The sequence below is a fragment of the Poecilia mexicana genome, unplaced genomic scaffold (genome assembly GCF_051168715.1).
Source record: "Poecilia mexicana isolate PSO_F unplaced genomic scaffold, ASM5116871v1 scaffold_3, whole genome shotgun sequence".
NCBI lineage: Eukaryota > Metazoa > Chordata > Actinopteri > Cyprinodontiformes > Poeciliidae > Poecilia > Poecilia mexicana.
Window position 1 is genome coordinate 196,342 of NW_028263372.1, and position 14,412 is coordinate 210,753.

The 14,412-nt window shown below is 39.8% G+C and overlaps 1 protein-coding gene across 1 annotated transcript; it reads left to right on the forward strand.

Moving 5' to 3' along the window:
- Positions 1–1,107: 1,107 nt before the first annotated feature.
- LOC148160057 (apoptosis regulator BAX) lies at positions 1,108–13,415 on the forward strand. Its single transcript, XM_088004005.1, has 6 exons — positions 1,108–1,353; positions 3,419–3,467; positions 4,109–4,270; positions 5,548–5,680; positions 6,559–6,663; positions 6,746–13,415. Exons 1-6 carry the CDS (start codon positions 1,284–1,286, stop codon positions 6,839–6,841), a joined length of 615 nt encoding a protein of 204 aa, XP_087860131.1. The 5' UTR covers positions 1,108–1,283; the 3' UTR covers positions 6,842–13,415.
- Positions 13,416–14,412: the final 997 nt, after the last annotated feature.

A 14,412-nucleotide genomic window follows, 5' to 3' on the forward strand; every position in this document is an offset into this window, starting at 1 on the left:
AGAAGCAGTGAAACTGCAGTGGAGAAGCTGAATTTTGCCTGTCTATATAAATTTTTCAATTAAGTGTAAAATATGTTATTAAAACAATTTAAAGCTGGTGGTGGTCAGATGTCTTGGTGGTGCTGGTGCATGGCAGCCTCACTCCTGTGAGAAACTGGCTGCCCTGGGGTTAGGGGCTCAAAACACAGTCCTGAGGGGAGTCAGTGTTCAAAGAAATGACACTGAAAGTGTTATTACCCACACGAACAAACTGAGTTCTGTTGGTGAGGAAGTCCAGCAGCCAGTTGCACAGTGGAGTGTTGAAGCCCATGGGGACCAGCTTGCATACCAGATCCAGTGTCCAAAAACAGCATCCAAATGTGGGTGTTTCTTTTCTCTAGCATCTTCAGTTGAGCGGTTAGGTTTGTATGCAAACTGGAATGGGTCAAATGACGGAGGCAGTATAGCGGTGTTGTGGTCCTTAATCACCCTCTCAAAGGAGTTGATAATAGATGTTAATGCAACAGGGTGAAAGTCTTTAAGACACGATGGTATGGTTTACCTCATGTTAAGAAATTAGGAACATTTGTCAGTACTGATGTTGATTATTTAACTGACGTCTTTCAGGACATAGGCCAAGAAGTTTATTAGAAATCAAATTAATGTCACCCTTGTCAAACCACTTCTCAACTATAGCTCAATAATCTTAACTTCCATTTCTTTATTATCAAGTCAAACTCTCATCCATTTTCGAATGCCAGGGAGCCAATTGAAGGTCTCTCAGGAAATATTATGTCATAATAATTAAATATATCATAATTGTGCGATAACTAGGTCATGATTATGAGATAATATCTTATTATTAAGAGATACATGTTTTTTTTCGGAGTGGCAAATATGGGCTTCCGTCGTTTCTGCTAATTACTTACAGAAACCTAGGCATTGAGACAAAATGCTGCAAATGGTTTACAACAGAAACTCACGAGCTACATTAATTGTTCAGTCGAGACATAACTTTAGCTCTCATAAACTCTTTGTTTAATTATAACACTAAAACCGGTTTGCTCTGACCAGCGGGTTTTTGCCTGGCGGGCTCACACCCGAACTGAACTGGTTCGTGGATAAGGGAGGCGTGGTTCCGCTGACCCGGTGCTTCCGCATTACTTCCGTGGAAAGAGGGAAAGTAAAACATTCAACATAGTGTGTTTACACAGACTAAAGTGGATTATTCCCCCCAGGTTCGGTCCTAAGCTGTATACTAAGCGTCTAAAACCCAGTTAGAGCCGAAAGAAGAGTTTGGAGTCATGGCGGACGACCGAGGGGACTCGGAACTAGAAGACGAGCTGGAAATGCAAGGCGCTGAGGGAGGAGGAGGTATGTGGAGCCATGTCTGATTCATCCAGGAGAGACAGCGGCCTGAGGTTACTTAACCTCATACGGAACTAAACACACAGATTGAATGTCCTCTAATAATCTTCAGCTGTCTGTTTTTTCTCTATGTTTTGTTTCGGGCTTTAGTTAACCAACTTGTCCTTAACTTCCTTATCTGGAGTGTTTCAGGCCTTCAGTGAGTCGCTTTTTACGGGGTTGTTACAGAAAGTATTCACACTGGCAGCAGTTCTGGAGCTTTAACCCGACATGCTTAAGAATAGATACTAACAGGCAAATTATTGACTTGAACGCCCTTATGATACTTGTGGAGGAAAAGGGCAGATTATAGGAAAAATATGGGGGTCGGAATATTATGAACAATGTGTTCTACTATTTTATTGAGCCCAAAGAGAAATTAAATGTTGTAACTCATAAGTTCTTTCAAAGAGTTGTAGATACTGATGGCTGTGGGCAGGAAGGGTGTTGGAGTTCATTCATTTTTGCCTCTGTGCTCCATCAGGTCCGTTAACCAGTTTCAGGAAAAGACCAGAACCCCTCAGTGTAAATTACCTTGAGAAATAATGAGATTTGGTTATATATGATAACAGGCTTTAATGCCAAAAAATGATCAAATGTTACAAGCCATACATGTCATACAAATGGAACAGATACAGAGAGTTACTTTCACCATCCAGCGCTGGGCCACACTCAGCTCACCTTATGGATGGAACCAAGTGAGGCAAAGATTGTAGTGAGTTTAGCCTTTTATTCTTCTCTGCAATCTGTACCCTCCCTACCCGTCTAATAAGTTTCAGTCTATTTATGTGTGACTGCCAAGGTTAGCTGCAGCGTGTGCATGCAAGCAGTTGAATGAGGCTAAAAAAGATGGAGGAAAAGATTGAACCTACAACAAGGGTTTGCTGTAGCAGTCTGTATTACAGTGAAGCATCTGACTGAAGGCAGTGGCACTCTTGTTGTCAACCAGTTTATGAAGAGGATACTCGGGGGGGGGGGGTGTCCATAATGTTCTTGATTTTTATGAAGAATTAATTGTTCTTTGCACCATCATTTCTGAGGTTCCACAGTCTTCTTCAGAACTGAACCAGTCTTCTTTATCCGGTTGTTGAACATTTTAAGTCCCTGGTTCTGGTAGAAGAGACGACACTCAACAAAAGAAGAAATGCAGCAGCCACAGGAAAGACCCTAGCTTTGGTCGTTGACCATGACCACTGGTCCATGACCACTGGTACCAGAACAGGATGGGACCTGGGGTCATTGCCGATTGGCCCTCCCTGCCAGCTGGTCCCAGCAGACATGTACAGAAGCTGCACCCAAAACTGACAAGCTGTGACTGACGTCTCTCTCTCTGTGTGTCTATGTACAGACAGAGGCAGAGACAAAACCTGTAGCATTCAGATCTGGCTCCAGATCCGCAGTCACCTGAGGGTTTAGCTGGGATCATGAGCCTGCCTGATACCTGGCTCTTTGGCTCTGATCTGGTCCGGGTCTAGATCAAATCTGCCAAAAAATGAAATATGAATTCTAGATTTCTGCCACATCTGCCCCAAGTGCAATATTAAGCAGCTCTGAGCAATGTTTTTTTCCTAACAGGCCGTCCAACGGGCAGATAATTTGTGTCCTCTTTCTAATCCACAACCCAAAAAGGCAATAAAGTCAAAGAAGATAGGCAAAATATTTAAGTCGAGTCACACTTCAGATCCATGAAGTTATTTGTGGGAAACTATGTAGAAATTGACGTGAAAGCCAAAAGGTCTGAGGAGTTCTAAATTGCTGTTGGAAAAAATGAATTTGTCACTTTGGGTATAGGAGTTTAATCACTTTGTTTTTAATTTTGTTTTTAATGCAAAATATTGTCAGTGTGGCTTCACTAATCTATCCCACTCAGACATATTTTGCCTGCACAATTAATTTGTGGAACATTCAGCAGACAAATATAATTTGTGCCACCTTTTTTGGCTTTAAACCCAGAGCATCTAGATGTAATGTGATGAGGGCTGGAATTATTAAATTCTTTCCATTTTAATGATTATTGGCATGATTCTTTCAGATGTCTTTGACGACCCCATCTTGGAGCAGGGCGTGGTGGTGCTCAGAGGGTGAGTCTCATTCTATGCATGCTTCAACAATGGCTTCCTGAATGTTTGTTTTTATTCCCAGGAAAATTTAATCTCCTAAGCTTTTTCTGGGTGTGTTTCCACTGTTGGCTCTAGAAGCCAAGTCACAAAAGGCTGCTAACAAATGTACAGAACAGAACCAGAACCAAACTCAGTTACCAAATTATCTCCTCAGTTCATAAATATCTAAAGCTTCAGCTGGATAGCCTGATGTTTTTCCTCCTATTTGTTAGTGTTTCTGCCTGATGTGGTTCTGGTTCCGGCAGAGGGAGGAAGACTCATATGGTTCCTTAGGAGGTTTCTGCTGTAGAAGCAGACGTTATGACGGCTCTCTCAGGAACATGGCGTCTATAAATACTCACTGGTCTGACTTGTTTCTTCCTGCTCTGGCTGTTTGTCGAAGATGCCTCTGAGTAGAGTTTAGTTTAAAATGTAAATTGAACCCTACATTTTATTTTCTCGCTCTTCAGCTTTATCCACATCCACTTCATTCACACTAACTCGACAATATATTCAGGTTTTAAGCAGCAAGTCCCAACTTGAATTTGATAGACAGTTTATTTGCATAAATTGCCTGAGCCTGTGTGTTGACCCTGTTTGCTGATGAGTGGTATGTGTTCCAGGTACGTGATAGAGCGTATAAGCACGGAGGATCCTGGTCGCCATGTCGACTCTGTGGATCTGGGAGGAAGGCCACATGAACAAGATGACCCAGAAGTTAAAGAAGTGGTGGATCAGCTGCTGAAAATAGCAGACGAACTGAACAGAAATGTAGAGTTCCAGCGGTAAGCATTACACTGCACTGAGTACAGAACCAATTTATTGCATCTGTATAGATAGCACTGATTGACAACAACTAATGTCTAAAGGCACTTTACGAAGCAGATCTAATTTATCTAAAGAAACATTTAGTCAAGTCAGTCTAATCATAAAGACATTTAAATCTAATGCGTACAGTGCTGTGAAAAAGTGTTTTCTCCCTTTCTTATTTTATATTTTTTGCATGTTTATCACACTTCAGTGTTACAAAACTCAAACCTATTTAAATATCAGATGGTTTTTAAATGAAGGTGTCTAAAGAAAGAACAAATATCTCATCTGAACACTTAGGACAATTTACTGAATATGAGTGTATGTTGTCTTTTTGCTCATGCCTCAAAAAAAATTTAACTCTTATGAAATCTAAATGAACATAGCTGACTTTGAACCTATCTGTAGAACTGTGTTGAATCTACTTTTTGTTTCTTAAAGTATATAGAGGCATTTCAATGAGAATTGATGCTGCCAGTGGCAGTGGCCACTAGGAAAGTTGCCTTTTCGAACCCCCACTCTACCCGCCTCCGGCATTGTGTCCGAGGGCAAGACACTTCACACGCTATGCCTGCTGGTGGCGCTGATTGTATGACTGTGTTCCTTCTGTGCTTCTGCCCCAGGGCAGCTGTGCCTACATCCACATTTCATGCCTGAATTATTATTCTTTAAGTCAGAATTTTTTTCCAAAGCGTTTCTAATTCCCTTAAGACATATAAAAAGAAGGTGGAAAACGTACACTTACGTTTTTAGATTAAATAAAATGATGCAAGGTTGATTCCCTGGTTATTGTACTATGTTCAGATTTTTCCTGCAATCTTGCCCTGCATTGACGGATGATTTTGTGTGTGTGCGTGTGCGCACGCACGCGTGTGCATGTGTGTGTGCGTGCTTGTGCGTTTGTTTGCAATACCTTGTGGGGATGATTTTCCTGACACATACTACAATTGCTCCTTGTGGGGACCGAAGCCTGGTCCCCACAAGGGGAAACCCTGTTTTTGGGTCAGGGGTTAGAGTTAGGACTAAGGTGTGAATTGAGTTTTCGTTAGAGTATGGGTTAGGTATGTGATGGTAAGGGTTAGGAAAAGGGTAAAGGTAAGGTTTAGGCTGTAGAAATGAATGGAAGTAAATGGAAAGTCCCCACAAAGATAGCCACGCAAACGTGTGTGTGTGTATTTCAGTGTGCAGATTGTTCTGTGCTGTTTGCCATACCTAATAATCCTGTTTTTCTCTGAATTTTTCCCCCTTCTAGACTGATCAACCAGGTTCAGGGAAACTGTGCGAAGGAAGTCTTCATGATGGTGGCCAGGAGCATCTTTATTGATGGCATTAACTGGGGCCGGGTGGTGGCGCTCTTTCATCTGGCTTACAGACTCATATACAGGGTAACTGATCTAGTCCATTCATTTCTGTGTCTGATTAATGGCTAACACAATCTGACTGAGATTTTCTCAGAATTCAGGGAAAAGTCTGATTAAAGGCCCATGATAGGGGAGATTTGTTAGATAATATATTTAGGATATATAAGTGAAGCTATTCCAAAAATTACTAGGATGCAGGATATTGCTGGACTAACAGATATCGGCTAACGTCAGTCGTTTTTAACATGTCAGTCAGTTCGATAGATAAAACTGGACTGATATTAACAACTGATATTTATTTTTTTCTGGTTGCTGTGGGTTTCTGGAGGTGAGAAGAAGAGGATGGCCATGTGACAGTGATGCAGCAAAGGATTGTGAGAGTTTAGCTAAAGCATTGCAGCAGTGGTGAAGTCAGTGGTGTGGTTATATTTTTTTTTTCAAGGTGTCAAAAGGATAGTGAAATAAATGTATACAATATCAGTTAACAGCCAAAACAGCAACATTAATAACAGATCTCAATCTTGGTTAAATGTTCACATCGGGACACATGAATACAGTAGTTTAGTTCATATTCTCCACAAGGAGGCAGCGGTTAGCAGCAGAGATGTCAATTAACGATTCAGAAAGAATATTTGTCTGTATTTTGTCATCCCCATGTTGCACAAAAAGGATAAGAGTGTTCCCATTGTTATTTAGCTTTTGTTTAGTTGCTGTTTTGTCAGCCGCTCCTGAGATGTGAACCCTCCAGCAAGACGCTCTCAGGGTGGGAAAACCAGTTATAAATATTACAGGAATTTAAAGCCAAGTCTCATTCATAACAAAACTCCCAACACTGTATTTGTTGTATAGGTCAGACAGAAACACAAAGCCTGCTCTGACCCATTCAGCTGTTTCTTTTCCAGGCCCTCACCACCAACCATCTGGAGAACGTCAGGATGGTGATCAGCTGGGTCCTGCAGGTCATCAGGGAGTTGCTGTACCCCTGGCTGGTGCAGCAGGGGGGATGGGTGAGTGGCTGCTGCCTCTGACATCATCAGCGTTGCTTTAATAGGCCAGAGCCTTTAACCTGCTTCCTTCTGATGCTTCCAGGTTGGTGTCATCCAAAGCTTTCCATGGAGGAACGCAGCCATAGTTGCTTCAATTGTTGTAGTAGCAACATTTGTTTACTACAGAATGAAACACTGAGTCCTCCAGCTCTCTGAAGGACACTGATGAGGACACTTCCTGGGGCTTTTACAATCATTCTTATCCAGCAGCCAATAGGAGGCCAGCTGCTTTAAACTGAGAACAATTCTCTCCTGCTTCCGGTCTCTGCGACTAAAACGAACTTTCCTTGTCAGCATCACTCTCTTCTGTTTTCCTTCACCAGCAATTCTTTGGAGCTACACCAGCAGGTTTTACAGCTGCAATGCTGGAGGCAGCTGAACCTGTCAGCTGTGATGTTAGTTATCACTGAATGGACTCTGAGCTCTGAGTCAGATAAGGGTTGGTTCTTAGAAGACTCAAAGCAACCTGTAAGTGGCAGGAAAGAGCGATGCTAGCTAGCTCTGACTGTGAGCGGTAGGGATGACACATCGCCTACAGCCAGAGGCTCTCTGCCGGTGCAGTGGGGCGCTTTACCTGCTGCTCAGTTTGTTCTGTCAGGAGCTGGAAGAAACACCAAAGATTAGTGCTGAAAATCTCAGGGATCTTTTTTAATGATCTTTTTTTAATGAAGATGTTTTATTCATGAACAAAACCCATGTAAGGTTTGGGTTTGAGCCAAAGCTGTCCCAGGTCCTCTGCAGATCTGTCTGCTGCTGACACTCCAGACATGTTTTTTGTTGTAGACAAGATCCTAAAGATTTAATGCAGGAGTTGATCTGAGTGTTGAATGGCAAACGCGTCCAGATCATTTCACCAGCTCAGATCCTGTTTCTGGAAGAACAGGATCTGAGCTCATGTGCTGATTTTAGTTTTAACTGCAGCCTGCAGCAGAAATAATGTTCAGTAATTGGAGGATTCCTGCTAACTGCCTCACTGGAACCTTAACCTGCCAAGTTACCACAAAACCCTTTGAAAATACCAGGCTTTATGACAAGAGGACCCTAAAGGGCTGCAGCAAGCATGTTGCATAAACCTGGATGATGTTAACTTTATTGAACAACCTTTGGATTCCAACGGTGTAGGCTGGGCCTTATGGATTTCAAGTTTTATCACAATATTTAATTGTCCTATTGTAAGAATGATACAACCTATTTGTTATTTCTTTCTTAGGTAACTGTATCAGCAGTCACAGCCCCACAAGCAAAATATTATTGAAAAACATTTGTCATAGGACACTAGTCATAGAATCTGTGATGGCAAGCCACACAGGGTGAGATCCATATTTCACCTGCGTTTCAAAACGCAGAACCTGTGTTCTGCGTTTTGTACTGCCTGGTCCCTGACAGAATCAATCAACCAACCAATCAATCAATAAAGCACCCTTCATACTAAAAGCAGCTCAACGGGCTGCATAAATTAATAAAAATAAACTCACAAGATAAAAAAAAAACTTGTTATCCTGCCCCCAATGAAAAAACTCAACTGTCTGGAAAATGTAAAAAGGTTAATAAAGGAGCATGATTTGTATCACTAGACGGCACACAGTAACTGGATCTAATCATTTTAATTTTTTTTGTTTATCTTCATTGAAAAAAACAGTGGAGAAATTAGTAAAACGTTTGGGGGCTTTAAACATTAAATGACAATAAATCAAAATTCTTATGATTTTTACAAAAATGAAAAGTTGGTTCAACAAAGTCTTGCACAAGAAATGTCACATGAAGTCATAAACAGGTCTTATCAAATACCATAAGGATGTTTTATTTGATGCTTTTTTGTATCTGGATTTCCATCCTATCTCTGTGAACTGTTTAGATAACACACTGGTGTTTCTCACACCAGTGTGCAATGATTTTGCCCCATGTGACAAATCTTTGTCACATGGGCCAAAATCATCAAGTATTCATCTTTAACAAACCCTAAAACAAAATGGAAGAAGTGCAGCATACAAATTGTTTTGGATTCAGTTGGAAAAAACAACTGAATTGGAGTCAATTGATTTAATAAAATTGTAAAATTTTAAAATTGGGTTGACCAGATTTGGCACCGGGTAGGTGTGGTCCTGTTTGCTATGCAATTAAAGACAATGCAACATTTGTGATGTATTAAAAACAAAATTCAAGGATTTAAATTTGTTGGAAATATCAATAAAAAAATCAATAAAATAACTCAAATCAGTCCTGGCTGTGCAAACAGTCCTTGGAATCAGCAAGGCCGTCCAGGCTTTAGCTAATATTATTTCCCAGCAACAAATCAGCACCAGGCGGTCTCCAAACCCCCAGAACCATTGATACAAGCGAGGCCTCCGAGCTTAGCATCTTGGTGCCAACAGTCCACAGTTTAGTTGCTCAATATCACAGCAAAGTCTTTCTCTTTTTCCATTTGTCTCACTTTGCGCTGGAATTAGGGGTGCACTGATTTATCAGTGCTGATTTCCTTAATTTTGGGAGATCAGTGATTGGCCAATTTTTACATGTGAATGCTGATTTTATCCACTGATCTTATCTACCTCAACAAAGGTCTAAAAATCAACCACTGTCATCAGTTCTCCTGTGAGAAAGGTTTGACTGAAAGACCTGCCCTGTCTGCACATTTACAGTTAAATCAGCATCTTTCTTGCTGTATTTAGCAGCAATTCAGACAAACATTGGGATCGGCTGAAATAAGAATTGGCAGGTTAGGCTTTTTAAAAGATCGGTGATTGGCCAGAAAAGTGCAATCAGTCCAGAGAATAATCTGAATCCTGAGAGGCCACCAGCATGACATAAAGCATGTAGCCAAAAAATGAAATCAGCAGATGACTATTTGGGTTTACATTAGTGTTATATTGCTATTTTACACAAAACACTTTCTTAGCTTTATTCTACCGTATTTCTTCAACAGAAACACAGTAACAAACACACCTTTTTCTTTTATTTTTTCATTTCTGCACCAGTGCAAACCCACATGCAGACCAGTGATGCATAAATGATTTGATTTGCTAGAATGGCCTGTCCCCAGACCTCCACCAGGGGGCGACAGTGTTCCATCTAATTGTCCGAAGGTTGGCAGCCCTGGAGGACGTCCTCAGTGCTAGACTGCACAAGTTGGGTCTGGAATACTGAAGGGGTCACATTGTGGCTTGCATGGGGTCAGGCAGTGGGGTGTGCAAATGTATCAGCTACAAAGTGATGTGATCATATAAAGGCATCCATTCATTGAGGGCCTTTTGCCAACATGGAAGGCTGCTGCTTGATGTGGCCTGGTGAGCTGCAGTCACCTTCAGACATTTAGATGTCATTAAGACCAGAGCACCTCAAACCCAGGCTTTGAGGGTTAGTGTCCTCATCTTTTAGATGTGTCCCTGGTCCAACATCTGAATCAATATATTGAAATGCCTCCTCAGTATATAGTTAAGTTCTCCAGGGTCCTGCTGATGACCTCATCATTTGACTCAGAGACATTGACCCTCGAGGCCTGGAGACCCCTGGTCCAGACTGACTGCTTTACAACATGTAGCTGTTGTTTCTCCCATGAAGCCACAGATCCATTCCTACCTGCTGCTGCTCTGCATGTGGCTCACTGGCATCCAGTCAGATTTCACTCCTGAATGTTTCACTGTTGGCAAGTTTAATATATTTATATGTGTATTTAAGTACATAGGGGGTAAAGGTGTAATGAATAGTCGGTAACACTTTATTTGAAGGGGGTTGAGTAAGACTGTCATGACACTGTCATAAACATGACATACCACCTGTCATGAACATCAATAAGTCTTCATGAATAGTTATGACTGTTGTCATAAAGCGTCATTCGGTAAATAATGACACTTTTAGTACAAAGTTGACATTATTCAAAATGTCTTCGTTATGACAACTTGACATTATTCTAGACAAAATGTCTTCGTTATGACAATTTGTCATTAACCAAGAAAATCATGATCTAACATAAATTTGTAATAATAGTAGTCATAGTGATTTAATTATTACACTAGCAAAAGCTTTAACAAAACAATGATTAATATTTCCACTCCCTGAAATAAAGCAAAACAAGTAGGACAAGCAATAAAGATTTCACTAAGCTTTATTACACGGTCAAATGATTTAATAACAGACTCATTAACAATTTCTTTTACATCAACTAAAGTGGAACAAGTAGCACCAGTTATGAATATGTCATTAAGTGTTATTACAGTGTCTTTAATATTAACTGTTACCTCAAGTAAAGTGAAATAAATAACAGTTATGAAGACGTCAATAAGTGTCATTACAATGTCATTAATATTAACTATTACCTCAAGTAAAGTGAAACAAGTTACAACAGTTATGACAAAGTCATTAAGTGTCATTACAGTGTCATTAATATTAACTTTTACCTCAAGTAAAGTGAAACTAGTAGCAACAATTATAAAGATGTAATTTAGTATTACAGTGTCAAATGCAATGCTAACAGAGTTATTGATATTAAGTGTTACCTCAAATGAAGTGAAACACACTGGACTACTTATAACTACCATCATAACTGTAGAACAAACCCTTTGTACATTGGAATAAAACAAAAGATAACTTGTTCTAAGATAACAGAGGGTTTAACGTCTGGTCAGTATATTGTTACTCTGAAATACTGATTGAAAAACTAAAACAGAATTACTTATTCTTTAACTTAAGAAAATAGGTTCTTTCAACAGTAACATTTTTTGCTTTGATTATGTCAGCCATCTCCTTCATAATAGTCTTCCTGTAATGCTCTGAAAACAGGAGATCTTCTTCTTGTCTTCATTTCCTGGCAGCAGCTCTTTGAAGGTGTCCAGAAATGCTCAGGAATTACAGCTGTTCTTGCAATAGTTAATCATGGCGAAAGCCTTTTCATGAATTCAAACTTGGTGAATCTCTTCTGGACATTCTCATACTCGGTGATGACTCAATTCATTGTGGTCACTTAAAAAAAGAACAAAAACAAAAAACAACGTCATCATATTTCAGCATTTATTTAAATACCATTTCAAAAATGTCCCTTGCTGCACACTGTCAGAATGGTAGACTGGCAGACAAATGCCTATTTAACATGACTGGTTGTTATAAAGTGCAATACAATTATTTCTTAATACAAGTGGAATAATAAGCTGAACAAAATTATTCTGATCAAATATTTGTCTGGCAGAAGTTCAGACAGACTGTCAGTTATTCGAATGCATCATTTAACATATAGTTTTAGGCACATGAATGCATCTTTTTACTTAATGAGCATTCTAAATTATTTCTAACCAGATATTCTAACTTAAGGGTTGTTTGCAAAAAGCTTATTAATAAATAAATAGATTTAACATCAGTTTTAGTTGCCTAAAACGTAACCGAACTCAGCTGGTGAATGCTGATTCCTGCTCCCCATTTCCCACTTACCTGGCTGTCCCACCCCACTTCACATGGTGAAAATATTAACACAAAAACGACTTACCTAATTTTCTTAGGGAATATTTCATCTGCTTCTTTCTCTTTGGTCAAATAGGAACTTCTTTCTCTGGTGGCTGGTCCTTATTTTCATCCTCCACACTCGTAGCATGACTTCATTAGCCAACTTTGTCCTCCCCACCATGTGTCCTTAGGCTAGCCTGGGTCTTCATGTGGCTAAACTTGCCAAAGCAAAGAACACAAGCACTGTGTCACATCAGCCAAGTCGCTAAATAATGCACATGAAGGATAACTTTGACTAATATATTAGCTTTTAATTTTCTAGGTTAAAATTGGAGGGGGAAAAAACAATTTGCCTGTCTTTAAAATATATTTAATATTAAGGGCTAACGTTACAGTAATTGTGTTTAATAATTTTAGCTAACATTAACTTACAGCAAGGTAGGATTGGCTTGAATGGCTTATAGTTAACATTACAGAGAAAGAGAACATAGTCAATGTTATTTTCTCAAAGAAAATGTAAATACATACCTAATACATATACCTCATATGTATTAGGTATCAAACTTCGGCTTCTTTTTAAACAGGAGGTCTGGCCGTGTGACAGCTGACCCTACTGTCACACAGACCTGAATGGTAATCATTTTGTTTGTTTATCCTTTACATTAATTTAGACATTAATTAGTGAATAGTTTAGATTTTTATTAAAAATTATTTTCATTAGTCTGACCTTTTAGTTAACTATTTGCAGTGCACACATTTAGTTAACTTATTTGTCAGTTCTTTATATTTTTGTTAAAAGCAACAAATTAATTTATTTGTTTTGAGTTACCAGTTTCCTTTGGAGCTGCTGCTGGAGGGTCACAGAAAAACTCCAGCTAATTGACATCCATATATGGCTGGCAAAACCTCCTCAGTGGGCCGTTCCATTTGTTTGCCAGGGGACAGGGAAATTTGGTTTTCTTTAATTTAATTTGACTATTTCTTTAATGTTTCTTCTATTTAGTAGTTTCAGTCTAATGTTTGTTTAATTTAAAGATTTGGTATTGTATTTGTTTAAGTTTTTGTATGTTTAAATTACCCCTTGTGTGTCAGCAGTGGTCTGATCAGCCACTATTTAAGTTCCCCTCATGTCTTGTTAGTTAGGTCAGTTTTGTGCTTGAGTTCTTTGTGTTACCACCTGAGTTGTAGTTTGTTATGTTGACCTCAGTTTTGGGCCCAATTCTTCATTGTTTGATTATTTTTGAACTTTTTTGTAATAAATTAAGATTATTTTTTGAATTCCATTCAGCATCTCTCTGGCTGGTTAATGTGAGAACCCTCACAGTTGGTGTCAGAAGTGGGATCTTACCAGCCAGGAGTACAAAGTTTTTTTCCCCCCTCCCCATTACCAACCCTGATTGAAACATGCAGCGTGGAGGAAGGAGTAAACGAGGCAATTTGGTGGAGTCTCAAGGAACAGCAGACCTGGATGAGCAGGCTGATTGCACTGAAGCAGGAGCATCTGGAGGACATGTAGGCACTGAGGGTGAAGAGGTGAAAGAACCAACATATACAGATCTTGTCAGTATTCTTCGTGCCCACATGAGCCAGCAGGAGGAACAGAATAGAACAATGAGAGAGGAAGCAGCTCGCCAAGATCAACGGTTCAGGTCTCTCCAGCACCAATTTAGTCTTTTGCAATCAGAAGTGCAGGCCCAAACTTCTCCAACACCTGAACCTGCTAAGCTGGAAAACTCTGATTCAGATGAACAAGAACCACAGGATAAACATCTGCTGCAAAGTCATCTCCACTTCAGGTCAGTTTCGTTCCTTCTTGGAGCCTAAATCAGAAAAATTAACAGAAACTGATGATATTGAACATTTTTTAATTACTTTTGAGAGGATTGCAGTTTCATGTAACTGGCCAGAGAATGACTGGGTCTTCCGTCTGGTTCCATTGCTCACTGGAAAAGCCAGAAGTGCTTATGTGCATATGGACATTGATGAAGTGGATGATTATACATCTGTTAAAGAGGCAATTCTTAAGAAATATGACATTAATCCAGAAACCTATCGCCAGAGATTTCGTTCTACAGAAGTGGAGCCTGGAGAAACTCCCAAGGAGCTGTATGTAAGGTTAAAAGAGTTGTATGAAAAATGGATCCAACCTAGAGGTAAAACGGTGAAAGCCATTGGTGAAGCTATTGTTTTGGAGCAAAATCTCCATATGCTGTCTCTTGAGCTTCAGGTTTGGGTCCGGGAACATGATCCTCCAACAGCTTCCAAAGCTGCTTCACTAAC